Source organism: Gopherus evgoodei, chromosome 5 (assembly GCF_007399415.2).
Source record: "Gopherus evgoodei ecotype Sinaloan lineage chromosome 5, rGopEvg1_v1.p, whole genome shotgun sequence".
Classification (NCBI taxonomy): Eukaryota; Metazoa; Chordata; order Testudines; family Testudinidae; genus Gopherus; species Gopherus evgoodei.
Genome location: NC_044326.1, coordinates 133,320,799 through 133,341,749, shown reverse-complemented (window position 1 = coordinate 133,341,749; position 20,951 = coordinate 133,320,799). Strand labels below are relative to the sequence as shown.

General features: G+C 43.1%; 2 protein-coding genes across 3 annotated transcripts; both read right to left on the bottom strand.

Moving 5' to 3' along the window:
• Positions 1 to 870: 870 nt before the first annotated feature.
• On the bottom strand, positions 871 to 4,237 carry LOC115652791 (interleukin-8-like). The gene is made up of 4 exons (XM_030565236.1): positions 4,077 to 4,237; positions 3,061 to 3,196; positions 2,220 to 2,303; positions 871 to 1,675 (listed from the first exon to the last, which is right to left on the bottom strand). The coding sequence occupies exons 1-4, from the start codon at positions 4,138 to 4,140 to the stop codon at positions 1,645 to 1,647; spliced, it is 315 nt and encodes a 104-aa protein (XP_030421096.1). The 5' UTR covers positions 4,141 to 4,237; the 3' UTR covers positions 871 to 1,644.
• Positions 3,971 to 19,527, bottom strand: LOC115652790 (interleukin-8-like). Of its 2 annotated transcripts, XR_004000743.1 has the most exons (5): positions 19,249 to 19,527; positions 18,314 to 18,449; positions 17,771 to 17,854; positions 16,477 to 17,222; positions 3,971 to 3,980 (listed from the first exon to the last, which is right to left on the bottom strand). XR_004000743.1 is itself a non-coding variant. In XM_030565235.1 (4 exons), exons 1-4 carry the CDS (start codon positions 19,310 to 19,312, stop codon positions 17,192 to 17,194), a joined length of 315 nt encoding a protein of 104 aa, XP_030421095.1. In that variant the 5' UTR covers positions 19,313 to 19,527; the 3' UTR covers positions 16,369 to 17,191. The 2 variants fall into 2 exon arrangements, 1 of the variants encoding a protein (XP_030421095.1); XM_030565235.1 differs by lacking the exon at positions 3,971 to 3,980 and having other exon boundaries at positions 16,369 to 17,222.
• Between the last annotated feature and the right edge of the window lie 1,424 nt (positions 19,528 to 20,951).

The window sequence follows — 20,951 nt, the reverse complement described above, 5'->3', positions numbered from 1 at the left end:
CTCTGGATGCGATACTGAAATGTAAGCACAATATTTCTAGTCCAATTGATTTTATAATTGTGTAGTAAAATGAGAAAATAAGCACTGTGTCAGTAACAGTGTGGCTGTGACCCTTGGATATTTGTCTGATTCTGTAAGCAGGTAGTTTAAGTGAGGTGAAACTTGGGGAATGCAGGATGAATCAGACTCCTGAAAGAAGTACAGAAGTCATGAAAGGTTGAGAGCCATTGCTATAAGGAGCAGCCATCCTCACTGCACTAACATAATTCATCCCGTTCAGAAGTGTGGAGACCAAACCCCATGGAGCACCCAGAGAAGAAGGTTTGGCGTGTGCATGGCATTGAGCCACCAGAACAGGTCCAGAGTGTTCTGCACCCTCTGCTCACGGAGCTTGCATTTGGCCATCATTTTGAGAAATGCCAATTGAACCCTAACTGGGTTACTTCCACCTACTGCAAATCTGCAGCTGAGCTCTACCTGAGCCTGAAAACTGGGTAGTGATACATAAGAACGGTCATACTGCATCAGACCACAGGTCCATCTAGCCCTGTACCTGCCTTCTAACAGTGACCAATGCCAGGTGCCCCAAAGGGAATCAACAGAACAGGTAATCATCAAGTGATCCATCCCCTGTTGCCCATTCCCAGCTTCTGGCAAACAGAGGCTAGAGACACCATCCCTGCCCATCCTGGCTAATAGCCATTGAGGGACCCATCCTCCAGGAATTAAGCGAGTTCTTTTTTAAAACCTTGATATTTTTATCCCATGACCTTTTCTGATGACAAAGATTGAGCCAAGTGCCCACAACTATGAAACAGAACACACCTTATTTTTTAAGCATATAGTTTAATGTACAAATGATTGAATTCCAAAGTGCACAGGAATAAAAAAAATTGCAACATGAGTTTCAACAATTTTTCCATTCATTGAATAAAATAGATAAATTAACATAAAATTAACATAAAATGCTAACACACAACAGCAGGAATGTGAAATATTCTATATTAGAATCCAGATAAATCAAAAATCACTTAAATAAATAGTTTGTTTGTTTTCCTACTCAAATATTACCTTTTTAAATAGTGCGCGAGAGATAAAAACATTGATGTGCTATAGCACAATAAATAATGCTCCCCAAATAACAGCGCTTTGGCTGCTTCATTTCGGAAAGCCACAGAACCCCAGGCAGTAGCCAGCCTCAGGCTGGCTCTGACTCATGGTGCTGTTGATGCAACATACCAGTGCAGGGGAGGGGTAACTGGTGCCAGTTTGCTGCTCTAACAGGGTAAGAGCCAGGCTTACAATAGATACAGCTGTGCTGCAAGTGCATTGCACTCATACAGCCCTGTTCAGCTTCAGTGGTTTCCAAAGGGTCTTGATTTCCTTCAGCAAATCACTTTTCCCCATCCAGTGCTTTCAGCTTCAGAAAGTGGCATATCCCATGCACAACTGAGCCTTTTTTTTTTTAAAGAACTCTTAAAATGAAGCACCTCAAATAATAAATACTGCTAGCTGCAGTCTGCCTGAGAACATGTGAACAGAAGGAGGTGGGCTGCTTGCAGATGGACTGGCATTTTCACAGAGATGTTTCCTTCAAGGGGAAACTGGAGGAGAACATCAGAGACTTTTCTTCTTTGGTTTCTCTTAGCGTTTTGCCTCAGCATTGGCTTGAGCTCTGTGAAGAGGAGGAGAAAAGGAACAGCTTAGAAACCTGCTTGTGGCACAATTCTCACTAGTTGGAACATGAGAACTCTGGGGGTTCTGAGCCTGCTCTGAACTGTATCAGTGAAACGTCATTAACTTGGACATAGTTACTCTTGGTTCACACCAAAGGAAAATCAGGCATGGGAGACCACACGGCGGGGGACGCTGGGGGACACCCTGGTTTTTCAGAAGCACTGAGCACCTGGGAGTCCAATTGTCTCCAGAAGGAGTTGCAGCTGCCAGGTATATGTGGCCATTCCCAGTGACTTTCCCCAAGCTCACACAGGACGTCGGGGGCAGAGCAGGGAACAAGAAGAACCTAGTTCCATAATCGAACCACTAGGCCACCTTTAAGGTAGGATATGATGATTATTTATGTACTGGATTGAGAGAGACAAGTTTGGGGAAAGATTACTGTGCCCTGAGAAGGTGTCTCTTGTGCAGTTTGAGCTAAGGAACACCTAGTTATTCTTCTAAAATTTTTCATGAAATCCTTCTGAGAATGAATGACTCACTTGTCCAAAATTGCTTTAATGATGATCTTCACCCATTGAGCAGTGGGATCCAAGCACACTTCTCTGCCATCCTTGAGAGTAGCGCTGCAAAGAAGGAAAACAAAGGTCAGGCATCTATCAACTTGGTGGACTCTGTGGACTCTCATCAGGGTATCTTTCAACCTCTTAAAATACAGGCACGGCTTGTGTCAATTGATATAGTTCCATTGACTTCACTAGAGAGCTACGCCAATTTACAGTAGCTGAGGATCTGGCCCTACATCATTTGTTTGCTTTAAAATGTTCCAGGTGTGCAAAAAAAAATCTCCCTCCCCCTATATATAAAATATATATATGCATTCAATTTTTTTAACATTGCCTGGTATATCTCTCTCTAGATGTGTGTATATATAAAATGTCTTTGTCTTCACTGGTATTGCTTTTTACATAAAGGGCTGAATCCTGCATTCTTCTGTCAGGGAAACCACTTATGTATTCAGTGGAGAATTTTCAGTGGGAGTTTTGCCTGCAGAAGGACTGGAGGAATTGGGCTGAAAGATTGTATTGGGTATTAATAATTTTTCCTGTCCTTCTAAGTGGGTTCTAGCACTCTATAGATAATGCCCATTATTCCCCATGGGCATTTGTATTTCCACCCCAGAGATCCTGGACACTATGAACAGCAAAGTGCAATACCTAAAATTACATCTTTAGAAAGGCTAAAAATCACTCTTTAGGGAGTCTCCCTGGGTGGTGTGGGCCTGTTAGTGCTTTCCACCCCTTTGAAAACTCCTGGACCCGCACAAGGCAAAGCAGTCTCTTCCTAGTTTAGCAGCAGGTAGCATTTTGCAAAACTACTTACATGATTTCAGTGTTCTGGCAGTGAGGTCCGCTCTGGGTCAGCTTCACATCTCGAATGTTCCTGGGAGGGATGAACTTGGAATGCAAGTCGATGCACTGGCATCGGAGCTCGTTCCCCATCCTTGCCAGACTCATCCCTGGAAAAGAACAAGAGTTGTGTTGGGTTAGCTGAGTATCTCATGAACCATACATGTGAGGCAGAGCACTTGGTTTTGCTTGATCAGACATGCTTGCTCTCTGTTTTTTCACAAGGGTCTTGTCTAAAAGGTTACCTTGATCCTCACCTCTAAAAGCTAATTATGAAAAGGTATGGAGAGCAGTGAAGCAGCTGCAAAATGTTTGGTTTTGTTTTTAAAGGCAATTCTAAGTCACCAGTTTTTCTCTTTTTAAACTTGCTATGACTTGGCCAGATTCTGATCTAGTTACAGTGATGATGAGCCTAGATTTAAAATCATGTAACTGAGGATAAGCTCTGGCCCCTCGCTTTTCTTCAGTTTTGAAGACTATCTATGGTCTTGTTCTGTGCTCCTATTGCTTATTCCCACTCCAAGTTAAACCCTCCTGTGTTTGAGACAAGCAAGAGGCGCAGATGAACATGGTAATGAGACGAGCCCGCCTTCAGCCTGTCTTTAGAACCAGGGGAAAAGCAAATAGTGAGAATGAGGCAGAAGCAGAACTTTCTATGGCAGAGACGGTTTCTCAAAATTTTCCACCAGGTGTCAGTCACTGCTCTGAAGAGCTGCTGATTTACAGCTCTCTCAAATAGGGTGACTAGACAGCAAACATGAAAAATCGGGATGGACGTGGATGGTAATAGGAGCCTATAGAAGAAAAAGACCCAAAATCGGGACTGTCCCTATAAAATCAGGACACCTGTCACCCTACTCTCAAATAAAGATTGGTTGAAAGTTTTAACAAGACCTCAACTTTTTTAATAATAAGCCTAAAATGTCTCTCCAGGCATAATATGCGCATAACTAAGCAAAGTCCTGTGAGCCCGAGGAAGGATTTTCTTACCTTCTGACACCACTGCGTAGATTAGGAAAAGAGCCAAGATAGCAACAACCAACTTGCCGTTCATGATGAGAGGCGAGGCGAGCTTCCCTCCTGGATTCTTCTGGCTCTGCTTGCTAGGAAGGAGCAGTGATCTCTTTTGTTGTCTCGGGAGGTTTCTGATGTCTGAGCTGTGTAATCAACTCTCTTATATACCGTCCTGAAGTGTGTGAGGCAGCACTGTGTTTAGATTGTCAGAAAACTCCAAAAGTGTGCAAGACGTTATTGCAAAATGAGTCACATGGCTGTGAGTAAAACCCCTTCCTAGATGACCCTGAAATTAGTTCGTTATCCTTCCAATCACTCTTCTTATGAATGGATTAAATATAAAAAGTACAACATCGCCGTGTAGTTAGATCAGTGTATCTGGTGGGTTTCTATAACTCATTATTATTCTTTCATTATTAATATGACTATATCTTTATATTCTTTTGTCAGATGTGGCTGGTTAAGAAGACATTCAACTCGTGAGTTTCCCTGAGCATTTCTTTGATTGGATATTCTGGGAGGTTTAGTAGAAATGAACTATGATTTAAATCCAGTGGCCTGTCTCACACACAGCTATATATATATAATTTTCTTTCTGAATGCAGAGTTAGCTCCTACTTTTCTGCTTACACTGATTTTTAAACACCTGAAATCCTGGCCCCACTGAAATCAAGGTGAAAACTCCAAACCGACTTCAATGGGGCTGGGAGTTTTGACCCTCTGTCTGTAGGATATAGTCTTATTCTCTGGCATTTTTTCCTCCACACCCTAACCAGGAGTTTTCCTCTAACACAATAGTGCTATATAGTGTCCTCAATGTCTATTGGATCTCCTCATGCATACTAAGGTATGTTCGGGGCTTGGTCAAAAGCAAAATCCTGTTACTCTTGTTTTGTAAACTTTGTCTAAAAGTTACTGGTATGGTGGACAGTTATCAGATGGACAGACTTGTTCCCAGCCACCCGGAGGCCAAGTTATGAAGAGTGTGAGAAGTAATGGAGAGAATGAGACAGTTAGTGGGTTAAGTGGAAAGCATCTGCCCCTGGATGACTCTGTATGGCCTGCAGCAAGGTGTTCTACACGGCCACACCACCCCTGAGTTCCCTCCATTTCTATCATCTCACAGCTAGTACTCTGACAGGAGTATGCTCAGGCCTACAAACTTAGACCTAGGCTGCCCTAGAAAAGATTTGCCAGTATAGCTGAACTGGCAATGCTACACTACCAAACGATTCTAGTGTAGATGCACCTCATACTGGCAAAAGAGGGCTCTTGTCAGTGTAGCTTATACTGGTTCCCTGAACAAAATTAGCTATGCTGACATGAGGACTTGTTTGCCAGGACAACTGAATATACACTTTTCAGAGTGGTAGCCATGTTCATCTGTATCAGCAAAAACAATGAGTCCTTGTGGCACCTTAGAGACTAACAAATGTATTTGGACACAAGCTTTTATGGGCTAGATCCCACTTCATCAGATGCATGGAGTGGAAAATACAGGACCAGGTATAAATACATGAAAAGATGTGAGTTGCTTTACGAAGTGTGAGCTCAGTCTAATGAGGCAATTCAATTGACAGCAGGATACCAAGGAAGGAAAAATAACTTTTGAAGTGGTAATGTGTGGCCCATTTCAGACAGTTGGCAATAAGGTGTGAGTAACAGTGAGGGAATTTAGTATTGGGGAAATTAGGTTTAGATTTTGTAATGACCCAACCACTCCCAGTCTTTATTCAGGCCTAATTTGATGGTGTCCAGTTTGCAAATTAATTCCAGTCCTGCAGTTTCATGTTGGAGTCTGTTTTCTGAAGTTTTTGTTGAAGAATTGCCACTTTTAGATCTGTTGAGTGACCAGGGAGACTGAAGTGCACTCCTACTGGTTTGGAATGTTGTGATTCCTGATGTAAGATCTGTGTCCATTTATTCTTTTGTGTAGAGACTGTCCAGTTTGGCCAATGTACATGGCAGAGGGGCATTGCTGGCACATGATGGCATATATCACATTTGTAGATGTGCAGGTGAACGAGCCCCTGATGGTGTGGCTGATGTGGTTAGGTCCTATGATAGTGTCCCTTGAATAGATATGTGAACAGAATTGGCACCAGGGTTTGTTGCAGGGTTTTGTTCTTTGGTTGGTGTTTTTGTTGAGCAGTGTGTAGTTGCTGGTGAGTATTTGCTTCAGGTTGGGGGGCTGTCTGTAAGAGGACTGGCCTGTCCCCCAAGGTCTGTGAGAGTGAGAGACTGTCCTTCAGGATAGGTTGTAGATCCTTAATGATGCGCGGGAGAGATTTCAGTTGGGGGCTATAGGTGACGGCTAGTGGCATTCTGTTACTTTCTTTATTGGGCCTGTCCTGTAGTAGGTAACTTCTGGGTACCCTTCTGGCTCCGTCAACCTGTTTCTTCACTTCACCAAGTGGGTATTTTACTTTTAAGAATGCTTGATAGAGATCCTGTAGGTGTCTGTCTCTGTCTGAGGGATCGAAGCAAATGCAGTTGTATCTTAGAGGTTGGCTGTAGACAGTGGATCATGTGATGTGGTCCGGATGAAAGCTGGAGTCATGTAGGTAAGTATAGCAGCCAATAGGTTTCCGGTATAGGGTGATGATTATGTGACCATCGCTTATTAGCACTGTAGTGTCTAGCAAGTGGACCTCTTGTGTGTACTGGTCCAGGCTGAGGTTGATGGTGGGGTGGAAATTGTTGAAATCTTGGTGGAATTCATCAAGGGCCTCCTTCCCATGGGTCCAGATGATGAAGATGTCATCAATGTAGGGCGTAAGGGGACAAAAGCTGAGGAAGCATTATTCTAAGTCAGCCATAAAAATGGTGTCATACTGTGGGACTATGCAGGTACCCATAGCAGTCCTGCTGACTTGAAGGTATACATTGTTCCCAAATGTGAAATGGTTGTGGGTGAGGATAGTCTCAAATTTCAGCCTCCAGGTTTGCCATGACGATATCGGGGATGCTATTCCTGATGGGTTGTAGTCCATCTTCGTGTGGGATGTTGGTGTAGAGGGCTTCCACATCCATAGTGTCCAGGATGGTGTTTTCTAGAAGATCACTGACAGATTGTAGTTTCCCAAGGAAGTCAGTGGTGTCTCGAAGATAGCTGGGAGTGCTGGTAGCTTAGGGCCTGAGGAGAGAGTCCACATAGCCAGATAATACTGGTATCAGAGTGCCAATACCTGAGATGATAGGGCATCTACGGTTTTGGGTAGCAGATAGAATACCCCTGGTCAGGGCTCTAGGGGTATGTCAGTGTAGATTTGTTAGGGAGTTTCTTGAGAAGATGTTGTAGTTTCTTTAGGGCTTTTGTCAGTTTAGAAATGTTGTAAAAAATTTATTCCCCTAAGGGACTTTAGTTTCTAGTGTAGACCTGGCTTTTAATCTTACATTTATTCCCAATGCCAATCAAGCTCATAAGATCCACTCTTATGACTTATTCTCAGGAGCACAAGTAATCCCACCTTTAGGATAACTGAGGTAAGCAGGTACAACCAAACACCCCTAACTGATAGGGATCTGTACATTGAACAGCTGCCTTTTGGATTATACCTTTTTCTGGTTTATTTTATGCCAGTATGTGTCAGCTGTTAGTCAGGGTGCATTTTAGATTGCAATACGTATCAGTTCTCTGTTTGTTATATCCCTTTGTAGTGTATTTACTTAAGGAATTACCATAGTTCTGCGTGTCTTTCTTATTGCTGGCAACGAACAATTAGGAGTCACAGCTGTCCCTTTACGGCAGTTCATTTAGAAAAGAATGGTAGATCTTATTTTATCTCAATTGTATATTCTATCCTGATCAAGGGACAAGAAATGTCAACTATTTTTGTGCATGTAGTGTACTGGGAGCTGAAGTCTATAAAGCATAACTTAGAAAATAGCTATTTTTTCCTCTCGGAATGTGGCTGGTGAACCATAGTAATGATAGGAGTACTTGTGGCACCTTAGAGACTAACAAATTTATTTCAGCATGCTCTTTCGTGAGCTACAGCTCACTTCTTCGAATGCATAGAAAGGAACGCCACAAGTACTCCTGTTCTTTTTGCGGATACAGACTAACACGGCTGCTACTCTGAAACCTGTCATAGTAATGATCTGAACCACGGTGTTTAATTGAACAAAGACGGTCCATGATGGAACGAATAGCAGAACTAAGGCAAGCACATCATAGTGAATCTGATTCCTACACCAGTTTGTGGCCTTCATCTTCTCCTGTGCTGGGGCAGCTGTGTGCCACTCCAGCGGTGTGCACCTGCCCTATAAGCCTGGCCTCCCAGCAAGATCATTCCATCACTGGGGAATTGCTAAGTGGCCCATGTAAAGCCTCCTGGCAGCTCTAGGGAGGGTTTCTGCCACTGCCTGTGAATTTTAGGCTGCTTTTATTTGCGGCGGGAACCAGCTAAGTTCAGAGCTGCTTCCAGATTGGCAGCGGGGGGGATGACATAAAAGTGAGTGAAGCTGACTTTTCCACTCTCCCTACACAGCAGCACTCAGGGCCAGCTTTTTAAAGACAACTAAGCGTTAGGCGCCTAATGGAATTTTTAAAAGCACCCAGATGCCTCATCCCCAGGGAGAGACACAGCACAAATGTGTCTAGGAGCCTAAAAATGACGGTAGGAGACTAGCTGGATTTTCAACAGTGCCTAATCAGGCTAAATGACTAACTCTCCTTGAAACCAACAGAATTAGGCACCTAACCTGCTTAGGTGCATGTGAAAATCTCATTTAAAGCCTCAATACTCCTGTAAATCTCACCTTGAGTGCACCTGGCTCAGTTGAGGTACGCTCCTGATTGATATCAGTATAGTTGAGATCTGAATCAGTTTCCTCTTCTTGAGCTACTGGGCTCTTTAAAAAGCAAACAAAAAATAACTGGAGAGAACAAAACACTTTACAAATTGGTTTTGTGACTCAGGCCAGTTACTTGGTTTTTCAAGGGGATTATTGTCAGAGGGAGAAAACATTGGATTTCCAACATTGCAATGCAGAGCATTAGCAAGATAACAAGAGTCAAGCACCTTGGCTATCTCTGCCTGCAGGACAAATAACTGATATCTGGAGTGAGGTCAAGTCCATCTAGCCAGTTAAAAGAAGAGAGAGAAAGAGAGGTTATTTTGGAGACCCAGCCCATGTGTCTAAAGGAATTACCAGATTTCCACATAAGTGCAGCAGTGACTACTATCAAAGCAAGGTTCAGGAAGCTGAAGAGCTGAACTAATCCAATTTCAAATATCAGAGTCAGGGCCGGATGAAGGCTGAGGGGCCTAAGGCTAATGGGAGGGTAGGGCCTAAGGATGAATGACATATTGCAAAAAAAATTTATGAAGTCATCAAACATTTTTTCCACACACATTCTACATATTTTTTATTTATGTAGAATTAACAAGTTTATTCTAGTCTCATGACACTCAATTCTCCAAACAGATACTTCTGAGTAAGAGGTAGCATGAATGATGCTACGCTGTCCTTCTCTTAGGCCTCCTTCCTCCTAGGTAGTGGAGTGCTCATCTGTATGAGGATGAACACTGCAACATCCCCCATCCTGCTCACCTCTTTCAACCTTGTGCTTCTCCCTTCATCTCTCCACATGGCACAGTGCAAATCCAAGCCCTGCAGGTGTTTTTCCCCAAGCTTGGACTCTATACCATATACCCTATCTCACTCTGACTGCAATCTGGGAGGCAGCTAACTTTTTATTATGTAAAAGAAAACTACTCTGGTGTAAACTCCACTGGAGTAGGGGAAGTAGTAGTGGGAAAATTACATTGGGCAGCATTGGATTGTCTGTTCTAGAATGTGTGATCAGCAGCTCTGACATGAGGTTTTTTAAGCATGAGTTCTGTGTGTGCCAGCCCCCTAAGGTTTGCATCTGTTTGTTTTAAGCTTTCTGTAAGAAAAAGGTAACCGCTAGAAGGGACACAGATCTTTAGATGGTTGCCCAGTCAGAATATTTAGCACTTTTCTGTACTATATTAACTTTTCAAAAATCACTGTAAAAACATTAAACAAACTTAATCTAAAGCCTTTCAGCTTTTGAATGACTAGAGTTTACAAAAGAAAGCTATTCCCTGTTGTGTTCTCTGTCCCCCTGAACAAAAAGACTTCTTTGAAAACCAGCATCTTAAAAGAACCATTAAGTATCTTTCAAAAGAGCAATCCAACCAAGGCTGTTGTAGTGACACCCTTCTTACATCAGGCCTGGGGTTTGTTTACAAGGCTGGTGTAGAATGAAGGGAAAGCTTCCTGTTTTGTTTGCATGTGTAAATCAAGCAGACCTTGCTTATTTTTTTTTCCCTTAAAGTGCTCAGAGATTCTGCTTATACCAAGTGTGGAAAAGATGGGACCAAAATCTATTCAGGGAGAACAGACTTTCGCACAAGAAGTCAATAAGACTACACAGGTGTAACTGTCAGTGGGAATTGGCTGTGATCTCATTCTCTTCTCAAATCACACACATGTGATTTGAGATGAAAACTAACAAAAAGGCCTCCAGGCTGGTGTTCCGATCATGCCTGGTAAACAAGAGAAGTGTGGAACTGGGAAATAAAAAGTTGTCTATCCACAGAACAGGTACAAGGCACAGTGTGGACATGATGGGCCATAAACTTGGCCTAGTAGAACCTCCTTTAGAGATACAAGGGCAGCTCAGAGTCCAAAGGCTGTCTGATTTTTCAAGCTGTCCACTGAGATTTTTTTTTGGGCGCGGGGGGGGGGGAGGGAGGGATAGCTCAGTGGTTTGAGCATTAGCCTGCTAAACCCAGGGTTGTGAATTCAATCCTTGAGGGGGCCATTTGGGGATTGGTTCTGCTTTGAGCAGAGGTTGGACTAGATGATCTCTTGAGGTCCCTTCCAACCCTAATAATCTGATTCCATGCTTACCCAGCATTTTCCACTTGGGAAAGAAGTTAGTTTGAATTGGGGGCAGACAAATGAGGACTAACTTCAGGTTTATTTAGTTTTTTTTGGAATGAAACTCAAAGAAATCAAATGAGGTACTTTTATGATGGATTGAACGGCTAGAGAACCAGCATAACCGGCCTTTAGCCTATTCAGCCAGTCTTCCTACCATAGCCTGCTAAGTGGATTTAAAATCCTTAAGGGAGAAACCTACCACATTGTGTGCTAAGCTTCCTCCAGTGCTTTTGCAACCCCATAAAAGTACAAAGCTGCGTTGGCCTGTGGAACTAGGCTGAGCATAAGGAAAGAACTTGGTTGCCTGTGCATCCCAGTATAGAAAAATTCATCAAAGAAACATTCGGATGTCTTTGATTTTGAGTAGAGTGCAATGCAATATGGAACACAGTGCATCATAAACCTGAAGCCCCTCTATGGAAGGTTCTGTAAAAGTTAAAGGACTGATATCCAGAATGGGAGGTTTGGCTTTTTGCCTACAAATGTGCAGGAGTTGGTTCCTTAAACATGGGAGTGCCAGTCATTCTGGCTGGAGCTGGATAGAGTGTGTGCAGGTACTGTGCAAGCTTCCCACCCTACCGTTCTGGTACTCCCTCTTCCCTTGCCCCCGCCCCCACAGGCACTCACCAGCTGTCCAGAAATGGGACCCAGCATACCTAGAAGATGACAGTGATGGCACTAGGACTGAGGAGGCAGTGCCCTGCCAGCCTCAGCTGAGGAGAGGGACAGCTAAGCAGAGCTCCGGAGAAATCAGGGATGAGGGGAGTGGCGGGGCGAGGGGGGATGACAGTGCCTGCTCAAACTACCCCCATGGCTGGCATGAGTTTCTGTGATAACTGGATTTTTAGTGTCCGGTCACCTGTGTTAACTGGATCCCTGGCAGTATGTTCCTGGAGCGCTGGGAGATGCAGCAGGCTTCTGGCTGAGTTCCTTCCAAGCCATGGGGCCTGCTTTGCCTTTCCTGCTGGCAGGAGCACTCCAGCAGCTCCCTCCCCGGCCCCAGCCATGCCCCCAGCCTGACCAGAAGGGCCTAAAAATAGGAGGCCCTAAGGCTATTGCCTTATGAGCCTATGGGTTAATCCAGCCCTGATCAGAGTTGGGTCTGAACCAAAAATCCCAGATCTCAATATCCCCAAATGTGGAGATGTTCAGATCCTAATTTTTCAATTTGTGCCTCTCTAGTAAAAATCTCATTGTTATTGATAATGGATGAAAATGTTACTTGATTCCCTATATAATAATTTTGCATGCTACGCTGTCCAGGGCTTTCTTAAATAGGGAAAGCAAGCAGAGCTTGTAGGCGGAGGTGGGGGGAAGAAATGGGAGATTAAACAGGAAGAGGAAGTAAAACCATAATACTAATAATCTCAAACACATGCATCCCACAAAAGTTCATGCTCCAATACGTCTGTTAGTCTATAAGGTGCCACAGGACTCTTTGCTGCTTTTACAGATCCAGACTAACATGGCGACCCCTCTGATACTTAATAATATCTTGTTTATTAAAACAGTTTTTTAAACTAAATATCATGAATCAGGAATTTCAAAGCACTCTGTTAGGTTTACTTAAACAGCAGTCTAATCAGATTCCAGAGTGCTCCATTCAGCAGCCCCCTCCTCCACTCTGTCACCTGACTTTTAAACATATGTGTCATGTAGAAAGGTGGTTTGTTTTTTTTTTTTGCATCAATGTATAATCACTTCAACTAGTCCAGACCTTTTTAGCAGATAAAAGAACAGCAGCTTACCATGCCTCCAGTTTATTTATATGGCTATACCTCAGAACTGATTAATGCCTGAGACGCTGCATTAAAAATAGTGATAATTTACTTTGCCCAAGAAATAAGCCAAGTTGCAAATATTTGAGTCACTCTAACATCTACACTAGATAAATCTCTTACTATCAAGCAGTAGGAGAAATGAATGACATGCATTAAATTTTCAAATTCATAAACTTAATATTTGCTTAAAGAAATGTAACGCAGGTGAGCATTTGGTTAAATATTTGATTAAGAACAAACCTCTGTCACCTCCTCCCAAGCATTATGCAGGTGAAGATGTTTTGGTTCATCTACCTCACGTGAATCAGGAGGCGTGTTCGTTTAGGGCCAGATACTGTCACCATTACTCACACTGAATAGTATCTTACTCCACAGGTTGTTGCATTGATTTCAGTGGGATTATTTGCAGAGTGTGATACTGGTGCTGAATCTGGCCCTTAGGAGGAAACTTCAGATGAGGTGTATCCATTGGGTAACAGAGCATTGTTTCACTAGCTCAGGGGTAGGCAACCTATGGCACGCATGCTGAAGGCAGCATGCGAGCTGATTTTCAGTGGCACTCACACTGCCCAGGTCCTGGCCACCAGTCCAGGGGGCTCTGCATTTTAATTTAATTTTAAATGAAGATTCTTAAACATTTTAAAAACTTTATTTACTTTACATACAACAATAGTTTAGTTCTATATTATAGACTTATAGAAAGAGACCTTCTAAAAACTTTAATTATTACCGGCACACGAAACCTTAAATCAGAGTGAATAAATGAGGAGTCAGCGCAGCACTTCTGAAAGGTTGCCGACCCCTGCACTAGCTTCAGATTCCCTTTTAATACATCTGAAAGGTTGACCCTATGTGACTTTTTCTGTAATGTACTGTGGTGGTGCTCGAAGAGATGGCAACTGCTTGTGGTAATATCACCTGTGTTTCCAGATGGGCAAAACCTGTGGTTTACCAACCACGGTAACAATGCCTGAAATACTCAAGCGGTAGAAGAACAATAGTTTTCCCCATCAGTCATGCATATAGGACACTTTTATCTTTTTTAATTGGCCAGCCACAGACTTAAATACAAACAATTCCCCCCAAAAAATCATAAAGGACACACTTTTGAGTTAGATTTGATCAATTCATATTAGATTTGATCAATTCATATTCGTTAAGGTCAACTATGTGGAAGCCAGGCCTTCAGCTGGTGGGAGTCAGTTATCTCCATTGATTTGAATGATGCTACTCCAATTAACAGCAGCTCAGGCTCTGTCACACAGAGAAAAAGGTAAATACAAAGCTAATCATTTTTTCTCTTCGCACACTTTTAGTATCCATGCAGTTTAAAAATGCTGCGTACTACCCTATAGAACAATGCCTGCTCCCAAGGGCAACAAATCAGTAGAGTCCTGCATGGATACAAAGTTTGTATCTGCATCTGATCCACAAGTATGGTCCATGGATATGCAGATGCAGGTATCCATGGATATAAAATGAATATCCACAGATTGGCAGGGCTCTACAGATCAGGAGCAGCTTCTCAAGGGAGAGTGGCAGAAGTTGGAGCAGGGACGTGTTGGGTTTGTGCACCATTAATGCAGCACAGCTGTACAGTTCCCCTTGTGTGTTGGTATGTAGGGGTAGGCTGGGGAGGTAGAGGCTAGAGTTTGATGGAACAGCATCTGTGGGACGGAAGGAGGCAGAAGCAGAGGATCTGGCATTACCTGAATCTTCCAGGTTTCCCCCCACAGCTGCAGTAGCAGCATACTAAGGCCAAGGAGGCTATTCCAGCCATGGCTGTAATAATCACATCTGGGTTTTTGACTTTTCCAGAATTCAGAGGTGTTCGAGTCTCTGGTTTTGGTTTGTCTCACTTTGTAAGAAGGGCCAGCCACTAAATTTGGATCTATACCTGAGTTTGGATATAACGTGTTAGTGTGGACTGGCTCATTTCTGCATAGTCATTGTTGCAAAGCTTGGCCATCTCATCAGTATGATACTTAACTAAAACTCTTTTAGAGCATCTGTTGCTACTGCCTTGGAATTGCTGTGACTAAATATTTGTTCACTCCTTTGTATCTCTGAATTTTATTGCTACTTAATTCTACTTTTGGCTGAAGTAGAAACATGATCTTAGACCCTCTGAATACATTGAGTTTGGTCAGTTGAAGAGACGCAGAGTCAGAAACAGTAGCATAGTTTAGGATAAATGGAGTTTACCCACTTCTCTTTTGGAGAATATTAAGTTATTTTAGGTATTTAGCCCCTTTATTACCACTACACCACTGCTCAGAAATATTTCTAATCATGTCCCTTCAAAAACCAGTATTAGAAACCATATGTTACTAATTCATGATAGTCCTTTTGTTCCTATGAATCCAACGCTGGGCAAGTTTCTTGGCTATGCAGTCTACAGTTTTCAGAGTCCAAAGCCAAAATATTTCTGACTACTAGCAATATGCCTGTCTGAAAACAAATGCTCCACTGATGCCAGGAATGGATCCTCTACTTACTGACAAATGGAGCCCATCTGCACTCCACAGGTTTGCCCATGAGTTCAGTAGGAGAAACGATGCTATAGAGCAGTGGTTCTCAACCAGGGGTATGCAGAGGTCTTCCAGGGGGTACTTCAACTCATCTAGATATTTGCCCAGTTTTACAACAGGCTACCTAAAAAGCACTAGTGCCATCAGTCCAAACTAAAATTTCATACAAACACTCACTTGTTTGTTCTGCTCTGGATGCAATACTGAAATGTAAGCACAATATTTCTAGTCCAATTGATTTATTTTATAATTATATAGTAAATTGCTTATTTTCTCAATGTCAGTAATGGTGTGCTGTGACCTTTGGATCTCTATGTCCGATTTTTGTAAGCAAGTAGTTTTAAGTGAGCTGAAACTTGGGGAATGCAGGACGAATGAGACTCCTGAAAGAGGTACAGAAGTCATGAAAGGTTGAGAGCCATTGCTATAAGGAGCAACCATCCTCACTGCACTAACATAATTCATCCCGTTCAGAAGTGTGGAGACCAAACCCCACGGAGCACCCAGAGAAGGAGGTTTGGCGTGTGCATGGTATTGAGCCACCAGAACAAGTCCAGTGTGTTCTGCACCCTCTGCTCACAGAGCTTGCATTTGGCCGTCATTTTGAGAAATGCCAATTTAACCCTAACTGGGTTACTTCCACCTACTGAAAATCTGCAGCTGAGCTCTACCTGAGTCTGAAAACGGGGTAGTGATACATAAGAACGGTCATACTGCATCAGACCACAGGCCCATCTAGTCCTGTACCTGCCTTCTAACAGTGACCAATGCCAGGTGCCCCAAAGGGAATCAACAGAACAGGTAATCATCAAGTGATCCATCCCCTGTTGCCCATTCCCAGCTTCTGGCAAACAGAGGCTAGAGACACCATCCCTGCCCATCCTGGCTAATAGCCATTGAGGGACCCATCCTCCAGGAATTAAGCTAGTTCTTTTTTAAAACCTTGATATTTTTGTCATCACAAAAGGTCATGGGATAAAGATTAAGCCAAGTGCCCACAACTATGAAACAGAACACACTTTATTTTTTAAGCATATAGTTTAATGTAAAAATGATTGAATTCCAAAGTGCACAGGAATAAAAAAAATTGCAACATGAGTTTCAACAATTTTTCCATTCATTGAATAAAATAGATAAATTAACATAAAATTAACATAAAATCCTAACACACAACAGCAGGAATGTGAAATATTCTATATTAGAATCCAGATGAATCAAAAATCACTTAAATAAATAGTTTGTTTTCCTACTCAAATATTACTTTTTTAAATAGTGCGCGAGAGATAAAAACATTGATGTGCTATAGCACAATAAATAATGCTCCCCAAATAACAGCGCTTTGCTGCTTCATTTCGGAAAGCCATAGAACCCCAGGCAGTAGCCAGCCTCAGGCTGGCTCTGACTCATGGTGCTGTTGATGCAACATACCAGTGCAGGGGAGGGGTAACTGGTGCCAGTTTGCTGCTCTAACAGGGTAAGAGCCAGGCTTACAATAGATACAGCTGTGCTGCAAGTGCATTGCACTCATACAGCCCTGTTCAGCTTCAGTGGTTTCCAAAGGGTCTTCATTTCCCTCAGCAAATCACTTTTCCCCATCCAGAGCTTTCAGCTTCAGAAAGTGGCATATCCCATGCACAACTGAGCCTTTTCTTTAAAAAAAAAAAAAAACTCTCCTAAAATGAAGCACCTCAATAAATAAATACATAAATAGAAAATAGATACTGCTATCTGCAGTCTGCCTGAGAACATGTGAACAGAAGGAGGTGGGCTGCTTGCAGATGGACTGGCATTTTCACAGAGATGTTTCCTTCAAGGGGAAACTGGAGGAGAACCTCAGATTTTTCTTCTTTGGTTTCTCTTAGCGTTTTGCCTCAGCATTGGCTTGAGCTCTGTGAAGAGGAGGAGAAAAGGAACAGCTTAGAAACCTGCTTGTGGCACAATTCTCACTAGTTGGAACATGAGAACTCTGGGGGCTCTGAGCCTGCTCTGAACCAGATCAGTGAAATGTCATTAACTTGGACATAGTTACTCTTGGTTCACACCAAAGGAAAATCAGGCAGGGGAGACCACAGGGCGGGGGGGCCCTGCAGGGGACACCCTGGTTTTTCAGAAGCACTGAGCACCTGGGAGTCCAATTGTCTCCAGAAGGAGTTGCAGCTGCCAGGTATATGTGGCCATTCCCAGTGACTTTCCCCAAGCTCACACAGGAAGTCTGGGGCAGAGCAGGGAACAAGAAGAACCTAGTTCCATAATCTAACCACTAGGCCACCTTTTAAGGTAGGATATGGTGATTATTTATTTACTGGATTGAGAGAGACAAATTTGGGGAAAGATTACTGTGCCCTGAGAAGGTGTCTCTTGTGCAGTTTGAGCTAAGGAACACCTAGTTATTCTTCTAAAATTTTTCATGAAATTCTTCTGAGAATGAATGACTCACTTGTCCAAAATTGCTTTAATGATGATCTTCACCCATTGAGCAGTGGGATCCAAGCACACTTCTCTGCCATCCTTGAGAGTAGCGCTGCAAAGAAGGAAAACAAAGGTCAGGCATCTATCAACTTGGTGGACTCTGTGGACTCTCATCAGGGTATCTTTCAACCTCTTAAAATACAGGCACGGCTTGTGTCAATTGATATAGTTCCATTGACTTCACTAGAGAGCTACGCCAATTTACAGTAGCTGAGGATCTGGCCCTACATCATTTGTTTGCTCTAAAATGTTCCAGGTGTGCAAAAAAAATCTCCCTCCCCCTATATATATGCATTCAAGGTCTCTCTCTCTCTCTCTCTCTCTCTCTGTACGTGTGTATTTATAAAATGTCTTTGCCTCATTTGACATTGCGTTTTACATAAAGGGCAGTCTCCCTGAGTGTTGTGGGCCTGCTAGTGCTCCTCATCTCTTTTCTTTGCCTTGTGCTGGTCCAGGAGTTTTCAGTCTCCTCCTAGTTTAGCAGCAGGTAGCATTTTGCAAAACTACTTACATGATTTCAGTGTTCTGGCAGTGAGGTCCGCTCGGGGTCAGCTTCACATCTCGAATGCTCCTGGGAGGGATGAACTTGGAATGCAAGTCGATGCACTGGCATCGGAGCTCGTTCCCCATCCTTGCCAGACTCACCCCTGGAAAAGAACAAGAGTTGTGTCGGGTTAGCTGAGTATCTCGCCAACCATACATGTGAAGCAGAGGGCTTGGTTTTGCTTGATCAGACATGCTTGCTCTCTGTTTTTCACAAGGGTCTTGTCTAAAAGGTTACCTTGGTCCTCACCTCTAAAAGCTAATTATGAAAAGGAATGGAGAGCAGTGAAGCAGCTGCAAAATGTTTGGTTTTGTTTTTAAAGACAATTCTAAGTCACTAGTTTTTCTCTTTTTTTAAACTTGCTCTGACTTGGCCAGATTCTGATCTAGTTACAATGATGATGAGCCTAGATTTAAAATCATGTAACTGAGGATAAGCTCTGGCCCCTCGCTTTTCTTCAGTTTTGAGGACTATCTATGATCTTGTTCTGTGCTCCTATTGCTTTTTCCCTACTCCAGTTGCATCCTCCTGTGTTCAAGACAACGTGGTGTGACAAACAGGTTGATGACCTCGTGCAGGGAAGAAGCAAGAGGCGCAGACGAACATTGTACCGAGTCGAGCCCGATACAGCCTGTCTTTAGAACCAGGGGAAAAGCAGATAGCGAGAATGAGGCAGAAGCTGAACTTTCTATGGCAAAGAGACTGTTTCTCAAAGTTTTCCACCAGGTGTCAGCAGCTCTTCAGAGCAGTGACTGACTTACAGCTCTGTCTCCAAGGAAGATCGCTGGAAAAAGTTTTAACAAGACCTTAACTTTTTAAAAAATAAGCCTAAGCTGTCTCTCCAGGCATAATATGCGCAGAACTAAGCAAAGTCCTGTGAGCCCGAGGAAGGATTTTCTTACCTTCTGACACCGCTGCGTAGATTAGGAAAAGAGCCAAGACAGCAACAACCAACTTGCTGTTCATGATGAGAGGCGAGGCGAGCTTCCCTCCTGGATTCTTCTGGCTCTGCTTGCTAGGAAGGAGCAGTGATCTCTCCTGTTGTCTCGGGAGGTTTCTGATGTCTGAGCTGTGTAACCAACCCTCTTATATACCGTCCTGGGGTGTGCGAGGCAGCACCGTGTTTCGATGGTGTCAGAGGAAATTCCCAAAGCGTGCAAGCCGCTATCACAAAATGAGTCACATGGCTGTGGGTAAAACCCCTTCCTAGATGACCCTGAAATTAGTTGATTATCCTTCCAATCACGCTCCTTATGAACGGATTCAATGTAGAAAACAATACACGGCGACGTTGTACATATCTCAGTGTAACTGGTGGGTTTCTTCTGATTATTCTTTTAGGACTGATTTGACTGTCACTTTCTATTCTTTTGTCTGATCCTGTGCCTGGTTAAGACATTCAACTCGTGACTTTCCCTGACCATTTCTTTAATTGCATATGCGGGGGCGGGAGAGTAGAAATGAACCGTGCTTTAAATCCAGTGGCCCGTCTCACGCGCAGCTATATAGATCTAGATCATTTCTCTCTTTGAATGTGGAGTCAGCTCCTGCTTTTCTCCCTGCATCGATTCTGAACACCTAACATCCTGGCCCCACTGAAATCAAGGTCAAAACTCCACACCGACTTCAATGGGACCAGGAGTTTTGACCCTCTGTTTGTAAAATATAGTCTGTCTTAGTCTTAGTCTCTGGCATTTTTTCCTCTCTGCTGTAACCAGGAGTTTTCCTCTAACACAATATGAGGATGAAACATCTCACATGGCCAGTGTTCTGTGAAAGGCGTTAGGCTGGGATTTTTTTTTCCAAGCTGCCTGCAAGGATTTAGATACCCAATTCCAGACTGCTTTGAAAATCTCAGGTGTGTCAGCCCCTCAGCACCCTGAAGTATTTCTGGAAATGTGACCCCAACAGACTGTACAGAGGAAAGAATGGAGCTGAAGGCAACAAAGTGTTGCCAGAGTAAACGTAAATAAACACACACACACACACACACAGAGAACCCCAGAGGAATAACTTTCTCTCTCTCTCTCCTTTCAATTGCAATAATTTTAGGCGTGAACAGATAAGCATCATAGATATCATGCGTCTGCCTGGATTATGTTTATTCCCTTTAAGGAATTCAGTTGCTTGATTTAAAGAAATTAATATGTTTTTTGTGGGGTGTGTTCAAAAGGGAAAACACTGGGCTGAACCGCTGATCTGTTGCATGATCCACCATGGAGGGTTGGCAGAGCATTCTGGGCTCCATTTCATTTGCAGAAATGGATCGATTTCCATGCAACTGGAGGCTTTATGCTTGTGCCTTCCCCAGACTGGCCCCACAATAATATTTCTTCTTTCTGGACACATCAGTCCCAGGTTCTCCAGTGCCTAGTGAAGCACAGTCTGCACAGCATGTAAAGTGTAGTATTTATGATGTTCTTAAATACTTGTCACTGTTTCCGCATCATCATTCAAGCATGGGACTAAAATCCCTCTCAGGGTAGTGCTTCCATTTTGCTACTGCTTCACAAATTTCTGCATGGAAACCAATTGACCTACATTTCCCAGGATTTATTCTGTGAATGCAGGAGAGAGGCACAGATATTCCAAGATGCCGAAGGTT

Bases quoted from the DNA above. Each gene is read 5' to 3' on its own strand.
- LOC115652791 (XM_030565236.1), bottom strand. From the start codon at position 4,140: ATGAACGGCAAGTTGGTTGTTGCTATCTTGGCTCTTTTCCTAATCTAC. The intron at 2,304-3,060 runs GTAAGTAGTTTT...CCTTCTTTGCAG, and splicing joins TGCCAGAACACTGAAATCAT to CGCTACTCTCAAGGATGGCA. The intron at 1,676-2,219 runs GTGAGTCATTCA...TCCTCTTCACAG, and splicing joins ATTAAAGCAATTTTGGACAA to AGCTCAAGCCAATGCTGAGG.
- LOC115652790 (XM_030565235.1), bottom strand. From the start codon at position 19,312: ATGAACAGCAAGTTGGTTGTTGCTGTCTTGGCTCTTTTCCTAATCTAC. The intron at 18,450-19,248 runs GTAAGAAAATCC...GTTCTTTTCCAG, and splicing joins CTACGCAGCGGTGTCAGAAG to GGGTGAGTCTGGCAAGGATG. The intron at 17,855-18,313 runs GTAAGTAGTTTT...CCTTCTTTGCAG, and splicing joins TGCCAGAACACTGAAATCAT to CGCTACTCTCAAGGATGGCA.